This window comes from Hyaena hyaena, unplaced genomic scaffold (genome assembly GCF_003009895.1).
Source record: "Hyaena hyaena isolate Hyena2069 unplaced genomic scaffold, ASM300989v1 scaffold_28, whole genome shotgun sequence".
Lineage (NCBI taxonomy): Eukaryota > Metazoa > Chordata > Mammalia > Carnivora > Hyaenidae > Hyaena > Hyaena hyaena.
Genome location: NW_024080660.1, coordinates 5,181,104 through 5,199,811, shown reverse-complemented (window position 1 = coordinate 5,199,811; position 18,708 = coordinate 5,181,104). Strand labels below are relative to the sequence as shown.

General features: G+C 50.1%; 1 protein-coding gene and 1 long non-coding RNA gene across 3 annotated transcripts in view; one reads left to right on the top strand and one right to left on the bottom strand.

Annotated features, from left to right (window-relative positions):
- MFSD4A (major facilitator superfamily domain containing 4A) overlaps positions 1-1,440 on the bottom strand; it is a 29,610-nt gene extending 28,170 nt beyond the window's left edge. For both annotated transcript variants that reach the window (XM_039227416.1, XM_039227417.1), the window contains exon 1: positions 1,170-1,440. In XM_039227416.1, the coding sequence (XP_039083347.1) occupies positions 1,170-1,399 (230 nt within the window). In that variant the 5' untranslated portion in view covers positions 1,400-1,440. The remainder of the gene's footprint in view (positions 1-1,169) is intronic.
- Positions 1,258-18,288, top strand: LOC120228831. The gene is made up of 3 exons (XR_005527603.1): positions 1,258-1,340; positions 4,145-4,318; positions 17,869-18,288. It is a non-coding gene; the product is annotated as an uncharacterized LOC120228831 (long non-coding RNA).
- Positions 18,289-18,708: the final 420 nt, after the last annotated feature.

The following is an 18,708-nucleotide window of genomic DNA, read 5'->3' as shown; positions in this document are numbered from 1 at the left end:
TGTTCCTGGGCCTTCCGCTTGCTTGAGTCCATGCAGCCCAGAAAACCACCCAGCCAGGATCGAGAACTAGGGAAATCTTCAGCAGCCTCCAGTTTGCAAGTCATCTCTCCTCTGCTTTGGGTCTGTGTTCCCAGCTGCACTAGGAGAGCAACCCTGCTGCCTCTCAGAGGACTTGGTGGGGGCGGCCTGTCCAATTTATCCAATTTAAGCCGGGGGAGAGGGAGGCCTTGCAATGGTATCTGAAGGGGCATCTTTCCAGCCAAGGCAGGCAGAGTCCAGAGCCCTGTCCTGGGGCAGAGGCCAGGGAAAAGTAACATGGCGTGGGAAAAGTGGAGGGGGAAGTGGCACCAGAGTCGGAGGGTCAACTTAACCACCCTATGCGTGAGACACCCTGCACCTCCCCTGCGTGGCCCTAATAATTTGGTCCTGAGTGTCTTGGAGGCAGAAGGGCTTGGGCTCCAGGGGCCGACGCGGGACTCCTGACTCCCTCTGAAGCAAGACCACACGGGATCCAGCAGCCGCGTGGCCACTGCGGAGTGGGACGGGGAGGGGGGGTAAGGGATAGAGTGTGTCAGCTGGACCGGAGCTGACGATCTGAGTGGACCCCGTTCCAGAGCGCTCTGGCACCTGGCACGGCCCCTGAAGTGACACTCCCACTCTCCTTCCACCTCACTTCCAATTCCTCCCCCAGCAGCAGGGGCTACTGACAGACCTGAGATCCGTGGCGCGAGAGGGAGACTCTCCCACCCCTGCCGACTCCATCACCCCTGGGACCGTGGCGCGTGGGTGGGGGCGCGGGTGAGGGCCTGGTTCACTCCCTCGCGGGGGGTGAGCAAAGGCAAATAAATAATCCACAAGTCACCTTCAGTCTCTCGAGAGACTTTTCCAGGGAGAGCTGGGGTGGGGGAGGGAGGCAGTCCTGCTAAGGCGGGGCGCCGCCGTCGGCGTGGGGAGGGGTGGTCGTGGCCCACCAGAAGGCGAGGGTGCCCCGCAGCCCCAGCCCCGCGGGGTGGGGGGGGGAGGGGGGGAGGGGGCAGGGACGCGAGCGGCGGGAAGGGAAGGGAAGGAGAGGAAGGAAGGGAAAGGAAGGGAAGGGAAGGGTCCGCGCGGCCGTGCGGAGGAGCGGCGCGGGTGGGGGCTGGGGGCTCCCGCGCGGGCCGGGCACTTACGTCCTCTTGAAGACGCCCCCGAGGGCGCTGCCCAGCAGGAGGCAGAGCTGCTGCGAGAAGAAGACCCAGGAGATCTGGGGCAGCGAGCTGTGCGTCTGGCAGCGCAGGTCCAGCAGCGTGGGCCCCAGGAAGGCGATGCACAGGCCGAAGCTGAAGAAGACGCTCCAGTAGGTGAGCGTGGGCTGCAGGTTGCGGCGGAGCAGCCCCGACACGCGGCCGTCGCAGCCCATGGCCCCGGCTGGCGGGCAGGCGGCTGCTGGCTCTGCGCGCCGGTGCCGGAGTGCCGCGTCGCCCGCGGGAGGGCCCGCCGGGCAGGGGAGGCCGGCGGCCGGGAGGGAGTGGCGGGGAGGGGCGGCCCGGCGAGGAGCCCCGCCCTCGGGCCGGGGGAGAGGCGGGGGGCGCTCTGCGTCCGGCTGGCACCGCGTCGGGGCCCGCGCCTTCCTCCTGCTGGGCTGGGCGCCTGCCTCCCCCTGCTTCCCGAACGCGCGCTCACCCTCCTCGGCAGCGGGAGACCGACCGCCGGCAGCGCTTCGCCGCCACCCCCTCTCCAGCTGTCCGTCCCACCCGCGTCCGCGCACAGCCCCGCGGGGGCGGCGGGGCCCGAGCGCCCATTGCCGAGCTGGGCAAACTGAGCCTGAGAGACGTCCTGGATGCTCGGAGAGGCTGGAGAGCGGGACCTTCCAGCGCTTTGCCTAGGCTTGGGGAGCTGCAATTTCCCCCTGCCCCCCAGGTTCCAACCTGGCCTGGGCTTTGCGGTGGAGAAACCCCGGAGCACAACCTCCTCCCCCCCACCCCAGCCCAATACCTAGGTGCTTCACAGATGCACTTCGAGGGTCTGACAGCGCCCCCATCTGCCCCCAGAATAGAAGATAAAATCTACATACATCACCCCCCCCCCCCTTGGGAGAGTATTCATGGCTTTCATTAGAATCTGGAGAGGATAAGCAGTTTAGATAGAACACCTGATCTGCACCCTAAGCTCCGCCTGCGAGCTGGTCTTCACCCATCGCATCTCCTCTGCGCACTGGACAGGTGCCGGGAGGAGGGTGTGCGCGGGACAGGTGCAGGGAGGGGGAAGATACAGGTGTTCTCTCCAGACTCCATCTCTCTCCTTCTTCCTAGTGGGGGGCGGGGGTGGGCAGCGATCTGGAGGAATCCCAAGAGGAGTTGGGAAGTAATCATCCAGGGGGAAAAAGAGTTCTGGGGAGAATTCCTTTTTTGCTGGGCAAAAATGGATGGGGGAGTGGGGAGAGAGGAGTTAGTCCCAGACTGGTAGTCCTCGGAGGAGCCTGCGGCTGGGCTGACACAGGCTGTCCCTTCCCCCAGGTGGCTATAGAACTGGAGTCCTGTGTGGTCCTGCTTCTGAGGGAGCTAGGGTTCCTGCAGTTGGCACCTAGAGGCGGGGCAGTAAGGTCCAGAGTGTCACCTCTGCCAGTAGTGGCAGGAACCATGGCATCGTGCCCACTTGGCCTCCAGAGGGACAAGAGTTAAAAGGGCTGAGGAGGTGGGGGTGGGTGCTCTGGTGACAACCTGGCATGAGGAGGGGGCAATCGACTTTTCTGGCAGGGCTGGTTTCGTCTCACAGTGGCACCCCGGCATCTCCTCCGTCCCTCCGGGCCTCTGCGCACACGGGAGCAGAGCCCCAGGGTCTCTCTGGCTCAGTGGGTTGGTAGGTAGTAGCAGTTATTTATTCAATGGTGATAATGGTGGGTCTACACAGTATTTGTGATTCAGTAAAAAGTTATCCTCTAGAAAACGAAAACAAAGCGAATCATAACCACAAGTGTTTGGTTGGGTCCTCTTCGCCATTCTCACAGAATTCCAGAACCACAGAAGCTCAAAGTTGTAAGAACAATCTCCAACTTGAGCCCCCTATTCCTTCCCCATCGTTGCGGATAAATGCTTGTCAGTCCTGTTTGTGACTGATACCTCTTACTGTTGAGGACCTTACCTATCATCTCCTGTGGGTCCGCTTCCAATGTGGGTCAGCTCGGGTTGTTAGGAAGCGTTTCATGCTGAACTGAAATGGCCCTCCCTGTGGGTCCCCACTGCCACCCACAGGACAAGGCTAATGGCTCCGTGCATGTTAGTCTTTCACACACGTGACCTCATCCCAGCACTTGGTTTCTCCAGCCCAAACACCTAAAATTCTTTTATAATTTCCTTAGATGGTACCCCCCAGAGAGATCACCCTATGGGGGCAGCTCCTTTAGCCACAGTATCAGGGACTTTGGCACAGTGTACAGTGAGGCAGCCCATAGTCTAGTCTAGTCTGGGGTGCTAGAGGCGTTCTATAGCTTGATCTGGGTGGTGGTTACACAGATATAAACATATGTAAATATTTATTCATGTACAAACATATGCATGCTTAAGATCTGTGTCTTAAGCATGTATGTAAGTTACACTTTGACCAAATAGTGAAAAGTAAAAATAAGTAAACAAAAACAAAGTGAGGCACTTTACTGTGAATACCCAACCCCCTTATAGTCAAGCCTTCCTTCCTTCCTTTATTTCTCCCTTCCTTTTTAAAAAATTTTTAAGTTTATTGTTTACTTTGAGATGGAGAGAGAGAGAGAGAAAGAGAGAGAGAGCACACACAGGGGCGGACAGAGAGGGAGAGAGGGAATCCCAAATAAGCTGTATGCCAACTCGGGGATCAGCACCATACACAAACCGAACTGTGAGATCACATCATGAACCAAAACCAAGAATCTGATGCTTAACCGACTGAGCCACCCAGGCACCCCTCTCTTTCTTTCGTGCGGGCGGGGCCCTGAAGCTGGGATTAGCAGGTGAGGCAGTGGGGTTCTGTGATGCGGATGCTTTGAGAGCCTGGACGGGGAAGTATCCTGTTTTGCCGGCCGGGAGGGGGGGGGGGGACACTTCATTGCCAAACTGGATATGGAAGGATGAGTGTGTGAAAAGATTTTGCTTATTCTCTCTTCTTTTTCTTCTCTGCCTCCTCTGTTTTCCAGTATCATCACATTGTCTACCTCCTTCAGGAACCTTTTCTGGACAAATTCTATCCAACCCCCAAATTCTAGCAAGCCCTGGATCCATTCCTTGCCCCCTACGGTCTTCACAGTTGTATCCATGGACTGCTAACTTCCTCTTCCTGCCACCCTGCTTCCACTGCAGCCAGTGAAACGGTGAGTTCTGAAGGGCTGGGACTATATTTACCTATGTTTTTAATTCTCCCCACCCTCACTCAGGTGCCTCAAAGAGTGCCTTTTAAGATAGCAAGTCTTGGATAAATAGCTGGGGAACCGAATTATTTGCACATCACCTTTACAATTATTTTTGGCTTTTCATTTACATATCTTATCTCCCAGCGATAACAAGTTCCCCAAGGGCAGAGGCTGTCCTATATTTTCTGTGTCGAGTATTCAAATATCTAGCCCTAGTGGGGCACCCTGTGGCTACTCTTAAATTTTACCAACAAAACCTTGGATGCTCCCTCAGCCCCTGTCTGATTTCCCTCCTTGTAAATTGGAAGGGAGTTATCCCTGTCCTTCACTAGCTCTGGAAAGCAGTTCAAGACCCTAAAACATGGAAAGACTGACTACATTGGCATAAGAGATCTAGGAGTGAAGGGTCCTCGGGCTCTTGATGACTGAAATCTATTTCTTGGCCTCAAGGGTTGCCTCCTCTGGAAAGCTTTCCCTGACCTTCCTGGGGCCCCTCCTTGGGGCCCCATCCTACATCATTGCTCATCATCTGTCTACTGCCTCTCCTCCAAGGCAAGGGCCATGGGGTTTGTTCCCCACTGAGGGCTAGGATTGGTTCTGTGGTGACAGATGCTTGCACTACAGTGACTCCCACTTAGACCTTGAAGTTGATAAGCAATCAATCAATCGTACATCTTGGACCAGTGGCAGTGATCTACGTCCGGGAAACATTCAAGGAGAAAGCAAACAAGATGATATAACAGAGCGTGAAATAAGAGCCAAGTACTCTCACCACCAGCTTTTTACATACGTCAGAGCTGCCCAAATTCCTTAGTGCATAGAATTGCGGTTATATTTTGTCTTTGTTACTGTTTCTGTTAGAACTGAAAACCTTCGGGGCACCTGGGTGGCTTGGTTGGTTAAGGGTGTGACTCCTGATTTTGGCTCAGCTTGTGATCTCACGGTTTGTGGGATCAAGCCCTGCATTGGACTCAGCACTGGGAGTGTGCGGCCTGCTTGGGACTCTCTTCCTCTCTCTGCTCCACTTACATGCTCTCTCTCTCTCTCAAAATAAATAAACATTTTTTAAAAAAAAGAACTGAAAACCTTCAATATTAAAAAATGTACAAAGAGAAAAGTTTTGATTATCACAGCCCAGAGGAGGTCACTTGGACTTGGACCTGATTTCATATGTGGCAGAATCCCCTAAGTGACCGTGGGCCTGCTCTCTGTCTCCTGGACCCTCTGGTCTCAGCTTCCCAGACTCTGAGGAAGGCGGGTGCAGTAGAGCGAAATCTCTGGTTCAAGGTCATAAAGCACATCTGCAGTTCCTTTGGCCGTTCTAGGGAATGAGGCCACCCCTCCCCCACCTCCGGCTTTTATCTTCACAGCCCTCACATCATTGCCTGGCTGGCCAGAGTGTGGAGAGTGAATTGGCAGGCTCCGTCTGGGGTTGGCATGGGGTGGGTGGCAGACAACTCGGTGCCAAGGACTGTACCCAGATGACCCAGCCACCCTACCCCACATGAATGCAGACAGCAGAGATGGGGGGTTTGTACACAAAAAGCCTCCTTCCCCAAGTACCTGGATGAAGCGAGTTATCAGCCTGCATATAGGAGTGGGCGGTGGTGACTGTAGGTTCCAAGAGGGACAGAGAAGACGGGAGCCGGCAAGATGGCCCAGAATCTGCATCTTAAGAGTTAGACCGGTGGCCGCATGCATCCTGGAGAGAACATAGCATAGCACCTGGCATTTAGCTGGTGCTAAGTATGTGTTAGTGCTCCAAAGTGCCAGTTAAAGCTAGTCTAACATTGAGGGTTGGAAGGACCCTCTGAAATTATCCCTCCACTCAGAAATGGAATTCCAGTTACAGCACTGCAGCAGGTAGGTACTCGGCTTCAGCGTTAGCATGTCCGGGCTTGGAGTCAAGTATGAGATGCGAGTGAAACCTGAGCCTTGTTTTTCTCCTCTCTGAAATGGGGAGAATAGGGGCACCTGGCTGGCTCATTTGGTAGAGCCCGTGACTCTTGATCTCAGAGCTGTGTGTTCAAGCCCCATATTGGGTGCAGAGATTACTTTTAAAAAAATATTAAACGGGGAGAATAATGTCTTCCTGACTGTGAGAAAATGTAGACAGACAGAGTGCAATACAGGAGGTGTAGACACCAGATTCTCAATAAACTCTCCCCCTCCTCCTCCTCCTCCTCCTCCTCCTCCTCCTCCTCCTCCACCTTCACACAGCACCAATTGCTCTATGGTTTTTGACGCCAATACAGCAGCTAGCAAAGTATGTCCCTGGACCAGCAGCAGCAGCATATCCTGGGAACCTGCTGGATATGAAGATTCTCTAGGGGCGCCTGGATGGCTCAGTCGGTAGAGCATGTGACTCTGGATCTTGGGGTTGTAAGTCTGAGCCTCCCCGTTGGGTGCAAGATTACTTAAAACTAAAATCTTAAAGAAAAACACATGCAGATTCTCACTCCTGCTCCAGACTGGATCAGAAAGTCTGGGGGTGCGGCTCAGTCATCTGTTTTAAGAAACCCTCCAGGGCATTCAGATGCAGCTACAGGCTGAGAATCAGTGCTCTAGAGTCACAGAGGAAGAGTCCAATTCCCATTCTACAGAGAGCCATTCATTATTTGAAGACATCTTCATGTTATTCCTAAGTTTCATTGTCCCCAGCAACATCCTCTCCACTTCTTCAGCCGTCCGTCATTGGCCAGGTATACCGGACTCCCCTCGAGGCTTATCTCTCACCATGTCATGCTCTGATTGTTAGTGACCTCATAAAAATGGGGGCTCCCTGCACTATACTTGGGGCTCCTGAGTGGTCTAAGCAGCACACCGTACAATGGGTTTGCTGCCTCCTCTTCTCTAGAAAACTTGACAGCAATTTATTGAGTGCCTGCTCTGTGCCAAGCACATGACACATAATAACTTGTTTCCTCGTTTTAAAGTAGGCTCTCAGCCCAAAGTGGGGCTCAAACTCACGACCCTGAGATCAAAGAGTCCCGTGCTCTACCCACTGAGCCAGCCAGGCACCCCTTGTTTACTTTTTATTTTTTTTTTACTGAGGTTAAACTTACATACATTAAAATGCACAAGTCTTTTTTTTTTTTTCAAGTTTATTTATTTTGAGGTGGGGGGAGGGGCAGAGGGAGAGAGAGAGAATCCCAAGCAGGATCTGTGCTGTCAGCTCAGATATGAGATCAACTGTGAGATAATGACCAGAGCCAAAATCAAGAGTCAGAGGGTTAACTGACTGCGCCACCCAGGCACCCCTAAAATGCACAGGTGTTAAGTGAACACAGTGACTTTTTATATGTGTACATACCTAAGTGGCTACCACCCAGATCAAGATATAGGCTATTTCCAGCACTCACCCTAGAAACAGTCACATGCTTGCTCAATATTATATCTGTGAGAGCATTATTTTTCTTTCTTTAGAAAGTTTTTTAAAATGTTTATTTATTTTTGAGAAAGAGACAGAGTGTGAGCAGGGGAGGGGCAGACAAGAGAGAGGAAGACACAGAATCTGAAGTAGGCTCCAGGTTCTGAGCTGTCAGTACAGAGCCCAACGCAGGGCTCGAACCGACAGGCTGTGAGATCATGACCTGAGCAGATGCTTAACTGACTGAGCCCCCCGGGCGCCCCAAGTTCAGTATTCTTCATAACTAGGCAGTATTTCACCGGACGCATTCAGACCAATTTATTTATCCCATCTGCTATTGATGGACATTCAGGTTGTTTCCAGTTGGGAGCTATTATTTTTTTTATATATATATATATATATATATTTTTGTTTATTTCTAGGAGAGAGATACAGCGTGAGCAGGGGAGGGTCAGAGAGAGAGGGAGACACAGACTCTGAAACAGGCTCCAGGCTCCGAGCTGGCAGTCAGCACAGAGCCCGACGCGGGGCACGAACCCACGAACCGCGAGATCATGACCTAAGCGAAAGTCGGACGCTTAACCGACTAAGCCACCCAGGCGCCCCAAGTTGGAAGCTATTATTAATAAGGCTGCTGTGAACATTCAGATACTCTTGGTGGACATAAGCACTCATTCCACTGAGTAGATGCCCCAAAGCGAACTTGCAAGGTCATTGATTGGTTTAGCCTTGAGAGACACTGTCAAGCAGTTATCCAGTGACTGTACCAGCAAGTACTCCTGCTAGAGTTCTGTGCTCCACATCCTTGTCACAGTCATATTTATTCTAATGCTCATTTGGAGGGTACACTAGTGTCATAGTGCTTTTCGTCGGCTTCTCTCTCGTAACAAATATTGTTCAGTATCTTATCATGTCCTCAATGGCCATGTGCATATCTTCTTTTGTGAAATCCCCTTTCAAGTCTTCGCCTACATTGGGCTGTTTGTTCTGGGGAGCCTGGGTGGCTCAGTCAGCTAAGCGATGGTTTTTGCCTCAGGTCATGATCTTACGGCTCCGCTCATAATTTCAAGCCCCACCATTGGGCTCTTTGCTGTCAGCACAGAGCCCCTTTCAGTTCCTGTCTCCCTTTCTCTCTGCCTCTCCCTAACTCATACTTTCTCTCTGTCTCAAAAATAAATTAAAAGCATTAAAAAAAACCCACATTGAGTTGTCTGTTCTTAGAAGAATTACTTAGGAGTTTTTGTTAAATTCTGGATATGAGTCCTTTCTCAGTTACATGTACTATAAATGTCTTCTTGTCTGTGCCTACATTATCTTTAATCTTCACAATGATCCCACGCGGTAGGCATGATGTTCCCCACTTTATGGATAAGGAAACTGAGGCTCAAGAAGGCAGAGTAACTGGCCCAAAGCCACATGGCTGGAAAGTATCAAAGCTGACTTTTGAGCCCGCTCCAAAGTGCAGATCTTCCCCGTGACACCGTGTGCCCCTCACCCTCGACTTCTATTTACACAGCCAAGACTCGTGCATGGGCTTATAGCTGGCAACACTTCCCCCCACAGGAACTGCTATCGGGCCAAGTCTTCCTGTCTTGTCTATGTGCAGTTGATTTATTTTTTTAATGTTTATTTATTTTGAGAGAGAGAGTGGGGGAGGGGCAGAGAGACAGACAGACAGACAGACCATCCCAAGCAGGCTCCATGCTGCAAGCTTGGGGCTCGACTTGGAACTCAAACCCACCCACGAACCATGAGATCATGACCTGAGCCAAAACCAAGAGTCAGACACTTAACTGGCTGAGCCTCCCAGGCGCCCCTGTGTGCAGCTGATTTACTGAGGTCCTGTGCAGTGTGGATATACAGAATAACGGGAAGTATCCTGACGTGGGAGCAGGACAGACCTGCACTAGGTTCGGGCCCTGCACTCGACGGTGTCAGCTCAGGACTGGACATTGTAAGCCTCATTTCCTTCAACTGTAACGTATCACATTCTCCCCGTGTTGTAGCGGAACGAAACAAGAACACACTTGAGCCTCTGGTAAAACACTGAGTCCGGCGCTGCCTACACCTCCTAGTTGCCTTCCTCTACCCAGAGTCTCATTTGGGCTCCTCTCCCCTGAGGGCACACTTTGGATCCCAACTCAGTCATTCAGCAGAAGGGCAATTTTCCAGCTGTTCCGGAGTAAGGATGGCCCCTCACATTCATCATGTGTTGGGTACTAATAGTCATCCAATCGTTGAGAGACATACTGAACACGCGGCACCATCCCCCACCCCCTGATTCACCTTTCATTTTGGAGCTCAGGTGAGCTGTGGATTCTGCAGGGAGCTCCCCCCCCCCCCATCGCTCCCCCAGGCGACTGCCTGTGTTCTCTCCGTCTCCACTTACCACACTTCCTTGTGATCACCAGCTGGGGTGTCCTTAACGGGGATCAACTGTCAGCTCCCTGAGGATGGAGGCTGGGTCACACATTAATCCTTCTGTCTCAGGGGGACGGCACAGCACCTGCCTGGTACACAGCAGACATTCTGAAAATATCAGTACATGAATTTAAAGTGTACGATAAGCTTGAATTTATGAATAAACTCTGAGGCAAGAAGTAATGTTCGCGGGGGATTCCATAGGGGATGTACAATTCATCTATCTAATTAGTCACTCTCAGACTTGCCTATGTATTAGAATCACCTGGAAGCTGAAGAAAGTCAGACTCTCCGGTTGATGGAGTCCTGGGTTGGTATTTTGCAAAAGCTCTCCAGGGCCTTCTAATGTGCCGCCAAGGTCGGAAACTGCTGCCCCAGAGAATCTACATTTTACCACCGAAGAACTGTTTGCTTATCCTGCCACACCTTTTAGGCCCCTCATTAAAGTGCCCTCATTGAATTAGACTTGGGGTTTATGGCTTGCTCTAGGGATCCTAGGATCTGTTAACGGAGTTGTGTATGGTAGGGATGTAGTTGCTGACGGACCCCTAGATGAAGATGCACAGGAAAGAATTCGGTTGGGCATCAAGACCAAGAAAAACGGGTTCACCTGAACATTCAGTTCTTTTTTATCGTACGGATGCTGGTAATCATTTAATTAACACTATTTCTAAGCTGGTAGTAGCTGCTGGAGAAAGCTCATGGCCAAGGTCATGGTCCACCTCTATCATCCATACAGAATTTTATAGTATATGTATTGTGTACTGACCTGGTTCCTTTTTATTGTCTGTCATTTTATTCTCCTTTCCTTATTTTTTCCATTTTTTTTTTTTTTAGTTGAGATATAATTTCTGTACCATCAAATTCACTCCTAAAGTGTATGGGTCGGTGGTTTTTAGTATATTCACAAGACCATGGTGACCATCACCACTACTTAATTCCAGAATGTTTTCATTGCCTCACTCTCCCTTCCCCCTATTCTCAGCCTTTGGCAACCACAGTCTACCTTCTTTCCTTATAGATTTACTTATTCGGGACATTTCATATAAATGGAATCATATAATATGTGGCTTTTTATGTCTAGCCTCATTTGTGTAGCGTGTGCTCACGGCTCCTCCATGCTGTGACGGGCCTCAGTACCCCAGCCCTTTTTGTGGCTGAACAGCATTCCATTGTACGGATGTACCACATTTTGCTTTTCCATTCATTGGTTGATGGACATTTGGGCTTCCAATTTTTGGGTTCGCTGCTACGAACATTCGCGCACAAGTTTTTATGTGAACATATACTTAAGAGGGAGTGGATTTTCTGGGTCACATAGCAACACTATGGTTAACCACTTGAGAATCTTTTCTCACATAAGAAAATTTTTTTTTAATCTGGTTTACTGTATGCATCTCTGTAAGCCTCTACAAATCCTCCTTTTTGGAACGAGGCAGAGTGAAAATAAATAAATAAATCCCCAAGCATTCCCATGCCATCTGTTTAATAATCTGTGCTAGAATTTTGCCAGGATTCTATATTGAGCCGTTTGGTCTATAGTTTCCAGAAATACCTTCTGGCTCTTTGTGAAAATCAGAACATTTTCTCATCTCCAACGTCCTCATCGTTTATCCTGGTCATTTTTCAGTCCTAACTGCAAGGTATTTCGCCACACGGTTGTCTAATTGCCTTGAATCTGGCCTCCGGCACTCATGTGCAGGCACACAAGCTCTCAGTGCCTGCCTTCTCATTTATCTTGTGATGCAATTAAATTTTTATATCCAACTATTTCATGCGCAGGGTTGAAAACACAGCTGAACAGGGGAGCCTACGGTACACAGCCCTATCTCGTCCCTTCTTCCCACTAGCCTCGCCCCTCGGAGGCAGCCACTTCTACCTGTTATTCTGGGAGTGACTTCCATGTCTCTAAATAATACGCCTCTACTGCTGTTTCTGGATTTCTCCATTTTGGACATGCTCTGTTGATTTGTAACTAGGAAGGCTAGGGAATTAGCTCACGTATATCATCCATACAACCCTCTTCCCAGCCTCCTCCCAACATGGTTAGAAAGCTGTTTTTATTCAGCTCCTCTAAATAAGATGAAAATAAATCTGTTGATTACCTTTGCTGTTTCAAGTAACATATCTATTTCTCATGCCGTCCGCTATTGCTAGTTTGGACTCACTATTTTGTGGGATAAGGGTATCATCTCTCCTATGTTTCCCCGTTGGCTCTCCTTCCCACCTTGTATCTTCTGAGCATTTACTTGAAATGCTCAAATGCTGCTGACATGATATTCTAATTTTCTAACCATAATCAGGTCTTTGTGCTTTGCCTATAGGTTGTTTCCAATGGTTTGAATCCAATAAGTGGTGTGTACATTTGTGACCATGTAAATACTGTTTGTGACAGGGCCAGCAATGTCTTATAGTTACATTTCCTTTTATTTGTTTTCATTTATCCTAGAGTCTCAGATTGCCTTCCTTCTTCTTCTCATTGCCCTTCTCTTCTTCTCTTCACTCAACATTATCATTTTCTTGAGTTTGTTTTACAACTCCGAGATCACGAGTCAAACGCTCTTCTGCCAAGCCAGCCAAGCTGGGTGAATTGCTTTTCCGTCACACAGCTGTCTGCCTCTTCCCTGGGGCTTCCCTTCCCTGATGCCTGGACTGGTCCCACTGGCTCCCCCTCCCTTCCACCTTCCCTCTCTTGCACCCTCTTCTCTCTCTCTCCCTTCCTCCTTTCCTCCCTCTCTTTTTCTTATTTTTATTTTATTTATTTATTTAAATTTTCTTTTTCAAATTTTAAATAAATTTGAGAGAGAGAGACAGAGCATGAGCAGGGGAGAGGCAGAGAGAGGGAGGCACAGAATCCGAAGCAGGCTCCAGGCTCTGAGCCGTCAGCAAAGAGCCTTATGCGCGGCTCGAACCCACAAACTGTGAGATCATGACCCGAGCTGAAGTCGCATGCTCAACCAACTGAGCCACCCAGGTGTCCCCTCTTTTTCTTATTTACACTACCATTTTCCTATACCCCATCTTCAAGTCATTTCTTAAGAAGGGATGTGTGGTACATGGATTTTCTGCAAGGGTCATGGCTCTGCCCACACACTTGAATGGTACTTCGGGTGGATATAGACCTTCTGCATTAAGAATTGCTTTTCTTCAGGCACCTGAGTGGCTCCGTCGGTTGAATGTCCCACTCTTGGTTTTGACTCGGGTCATGATCTCACTGTTTGTGGGGCAGGTGGGGCTCTGTGCTGACAGAGAAGAGCCTGCTTGGGATTCTCCCTCTTCTTTTTGCCTCTCCCATGTAAGCTCTCTCTCAAAATAAATAAACTCAAAAAAAAAAAAAAAGAATTGTCTTTTTCACACAATGTTGAGGACGTTCTAGCCTTAGTTTATGGGGATTCTGAAGCTAGTCTAATTCTTTTTCTTTTTATAATTTTAGTTTTTTTAATGTTTATTTATTTTTGACAGAGAGACAGAGTGTGAGCAGGGGAGGGGCAGAGGGAGAGGGAGACACAGAATCTGAAGGAGGCTCCAGGCTCTGAGCTGTCAGCACAGAGCCTGATGTGGGGCTCAAACTCGTGAACCGCGAGATTATGACCTGAGCGGAAATCAAGAGTCCGATGCTTAACCGACTGAGCCACCCAGGCGCCCCTCCATAATCCTATCTTTAATGTCTAGTAACTCACATTTATTTTCTGGTTGCTTCTTTCATAGCATCCTGTCCTTGTTTCGGGTTGCAACAGCTCCTCAAATCCACTTGAAAATACCTGTCAGTTATTGAAAGTTTTCTTGTGTTTCTGTTTCCTAAGTTGTTTCTCTGTCTTACGGAGCATCCTCCCTGCCCCTAATTATTTACCTTTGTTTCCTTTTCACACTGGAGACTTTTGTCAAATGTCTGATGATCTTTGTCTTTCTGTATCTAAGAGTGAGGCTCGGCTGCCCAGTTGGCAGAGTTCTTTTCCTTTGAGAGGGGGGCCTGGGTCACACAGGCGGCGGGGGGGGGGACTCCAAGTAACAGAGGTGGAAGGGCCTTCTTTGGGGTCACTGAACCTTCCATTTGGGGATGGATGCCTGCTGCCCCACGTGTTGCTTAGGAATCGGGTCTTCCTATACTGTTGGCCAATCCCTCTTTGTTCAGCCATGGCTGGGTCTCTGCCTCCCCTGTGCCCTCCAACCCCGTGGCCTCTCTGAGGCCTGAGCTCCATCGCCGTCCTGCTGGGACCATGTGGGGCCTTCCCAGCCGCCTCCCACTCTGGGCTCCCTTCCTCCCCTCCATCAGCATCCACCCTTCTCCCGGTCCACTCCCAAACACCCGCCGAGAATGTCCATCAGTGCTGGGCCCCCTCCTGTTCTCTTCCTCGCTAGGAGAATGTACTTTTCTTCATTGCTTTATTGTCCTTTTGGTGGGAGTCACAGGAGGGGCGACATACGTGTGGCCAGTAGTCTGTCTTTAAACAGAAATCTTCAGGGGCACCTGGGTGGCTTCGTCGGTTAAGCATCTGACTTCGGCTCAGGTCATGATCTCATGGTTTGTGGGTTCGAGCCCTGCATTGGGCTCTGTGCTGACAGCTCAGAGCCTGGAGCCTGTTACAGCTCAAAGCCTGGAGCCTCTTTCAGATTCTGTATCTCTGTCTCTCTCTGACCCTCCCCTGTTCATGCTCTCTCTCGCTCTCTCTCAGAAATAAATAAAACATTTAAAAAAATAAACAGAAATCTTCAATTCCCTCTTTTTTTGTTTATCTATTTTTTTAAAGTAAACTCTACCCTCAACGTGGGGCTCGAACTCATGACCCTGATACCAAGAGTCACACGTTCCACGAACTGAGCCAGCCAGGCGCCCCTTCAATTCCCTTTTAATGTGTCTGTTTTATGGTTTTCAGGCCAAAGGTCACTCTCCCTCTTTTTTTTTTTTTTTAATGTTTATTTATTTTTGAGAGAGAGACAGAGACAAAGTGCAACAAGGGAGGGGTAGAGAGAGAGGGAGACACAGAATCTGAAGCAGGGTCCAGGCTCTGAGCCATCTGCACAGAGACCAATGTGGGGCTTTAACCCATGAACTGTGAGATCGTGACCTGAGCTGAAGTAGGTACTTAACTGACTGAGCCACACAGGAGCCCCTAAAGAGAGACGTTTTAAAGCAATTAGTGTCACCTCTGCAGAGGGCTATTTGGCCACAGCCGTCAGAATTAGGACAGTACCTGGTCCCTGACCTGTGATCCCACTTCTAGGAGCTGTCCATTAGAGAGGTGGTCTTTTTTTTTTTTATGCTTATTTATTTTTGAGAGAGAGAGAGAGGGGAACAGAGAGGGAGAGGGACAGAGCACGGTGGGGGAGGGGCAGAGAGAGAGGGAGACACAGAATCTGAAACAGGATCCAGGTTCTGAGCTGTCAGCAGAGAGTCCGATGCGGGGCTCAAACTCACCAACTGTGAGATCATGACCTGAGCTGAAGTCAGGTAGTTAACTGACTGAGCCACCCAGGTGCCCCTAGATAGGTGTTCTTATGCAAAATGACATATGTGCAAAGATATTTATTGCAGCACCGTTTATTTAGGCAAGAAATGGCGAAAAACCCAAATGACTGAGTAGAGACATAAATTAGATACCACCATATAATGGAGTATTATGTAGTTACACAAATGAGAGCACTCTATATATTGATAGGAAATGGTGTCCAAGATGTATTTCGTAAAGACTGAGGAAGGTAGATTAAGTGGCTAACACTTGTGCAACATTTGTGTAAATAAGATGTGTTTGTGTTGTCTCCACATAAAGTCCAGGGAAGTTTACAGCAACATTCACATCTCCAAGGAGGGGAACTGGCTGCTGGGAGATGGGGTGAGAGGGACACTTTGAGGGACACTTTCATTTATTTTCTTTTTTAATTTTTTTAGTGTTTACTTAGTTTTTGAGAGAGAGAGAGAGTGAGATCGAGAGAGAGAGAGACCAGGAGAGAGGCAGAGAGCAAGGGAGACACAGAATCCAAAGGAGGCTCCAGGCTCTGAGCTGTCGGCACAGAGCCTGACGTGGGGCTTGAACCAACAAACTGTGAGATCATGACCTGAGCTGAAGTTGGACTCTTAACCCACTGAGCCACCAAGATGCACCAAGGGACACTTTCACTATAAATGCTCTTGGACCTTCTAAATTATGGAGCACACAAAGGTGTTGTCTACTAAATATAAATAAATAAAATTTAAAATTCCCCCTTTGTGCCATCTCAATTTAGGTTTTTAAAGAGCAGGCATATTATACTAAATTATTATAAAATAACTTGTATGGTAATCTATATCCTCTGAATTCACATTATGTTCTAATATAACATAGCCCTTTAATATGATATATGCGTTTTACTATATAATATACCTGTATATTACATATTGTATTTATCATTCTTATCCTTTTTAAAGTCCTCTTTATAAAAAAAGAATCTGAAGGGAAAACATCAAAATGCTAACAGTGGTTATTTCTGGGTAGTTGGCATATGAGTGGTTTTAATTTTCTTCTCTCTTCTTTTTCTGTTGCTCTCCCAACTTATTTTAAATTTCTAAAAATTTATTTATTTTGAGAGAGACAGAGACACCAAGAGCGAGGGACAGGCAGAGAGAAGAGGGGAGGTAGGGAGAGAGAGAGAGAGAGAGAGAGAACCCAAGCAAGCTCAGTACTGCCAGCGCTGAGCCCGACACGGGGCTCAATCTCATGAACCTCGAGATCATGACCTGAGCCGAAACCAAGAGTTGGACACTTAACTGACTGAGCCACCCAGGCGCCCCTCCTGCAATTTTTCATGATAGAGATATACTACTTCTAATAATCAGGAAAAAGTCCTGTATGTTCTCCCTCCCCACTGTTTGCAGGAGTCCCTTCAGTGTGCACGTGAGGCCCCTGCCTGCATTTGCATCCTCCTCTGTGGTTGCCCATCCCTCCCACCCCCGTGCCTCCGGGGGGATTTATGACCCCTGAACACGGCCCCTTGGCTGTTCTCTCCTGTCCTGCAGTAATGTAACCCAGTCTGTCCGGCTCAAATACCCCCCTCCTAGATAGAATCAGGGGTGCCCTCCTTTGGGGCCGGGTAACCCACCGTCCCCTCTGGACTGGATTCCTCAGGTGAGTGGCCCTTGTCCTAGGCGTCGCTCTGCTTCCTGGCGTAGCGCAGGCCCTGACTCACCACGGGTGCCAGGAACGGGTGGGCCCAACAGCCGTTCCCTCGTTGCTTCTTCCACCTTCTGCAAGATGGAGGCACTAGGAGAATTACTCCTGGCCGCGGGCTGCACTTCGGTGTCTCCTTTCTGTGTGTCAGAGTTTCTAGGCTGCGAACTCGGTGTTCTGCCTGATGTGGCCGCAGTCCTCGTTCCTTCCCCTCCTCGTGGGGCCCTCTGCCTAAGTGGCATTCTTCAGACAGGGACGCATCTTCCCAACCAACGAGGGCCGCCGGACCGGCCCCCAGTGGTCCGGGGTGAGGGGAGAGGGCTCTCCCAGGGTGGCTCGCCCGGGAGGTAAAGGAGGCCCCTTCTTCATGTCCTTGGAGAACACGGGACTGGGAGACAAGGTGACATTTGCAGCAGAGACTTGTCCACGGCCCCCACTCAGGGGCCTTCCGGTCTTCCTGCCCGCCCCCATCTGGAGGGACGCTGGCCAGAAGGGAGGGGTGGGAGCCGGAGGGGTGACAGAGGCCCTGCTGCCCCTCTCCCTGCCTGGAGGACCTGAGCCTTCTTGCTGTTTTTCAGATCCTTGTGGAAGAAAGTCGCTGCCGGAGAATCCCACTCCTTCCTGGTTTCCCAGAGTGCAGAGACCAGTGGTGCATACACTGCCCCCCGTGCCCCCCATCTCTCACCAAGCCCTGCCCCCAGTTCATGGGGGAGCTGAACCTAAAGGAAATGGCAGAGGGAAAGATGCCAAATTCCTTTCCCGTCCATTTTTGCCCTGGCTTATTCGAGACTTTGCCCCTAACCTGGCCACTGTTCTCACCCTTTCTCCTAAGACTTCCCAAGAGGGTGAGTCTCAACCCGACAGTCTGGACACCGGCTCCTTCGCAGCATCGCCCTTGGATGAGAGCAGCACAAAGGCTGGAGGTGGGGCGCACATGACCCTGGGCCGACTCGGGCCGTTTCCCATGTAGCCCAGACCATTAAAGGTCTCCCCGTGTTCAAAACCCTTCCATTAATAAGCGCTAATGCCTAATACTCACTGAGAACCGGGTGTGTGCCAGACATGATCCGGGTGCGTTTCCTCAGTGCTTACAAAAATGGACATGTTGACTACATCTCTGTTTTGCACACAAGGAAACTGAGGCGCAGAGAGGTAGACGGTGACCCAAGGTGAATGGTCTATAGCCAGGATCTGAACCCTTGGGCTCCAGAGGCCGTGTCCTTAACTACAAGGCTAGGCTGCCAGGGGAGAGGCCGTCTTCCAGCCTTGCTGTGCCTCTTTCTTGAAGCTTCTTGTGAGGTGCACGTATTCCCCGCGAGGGCCCACGTGCCAGGGCCTAGTCGGCCTCCTGGGTATGAATTAGTTTAGCAGATCCTTCCCTCCCAGTCGGAGCTGACTGCGGGCCTAAGGATGAGCCC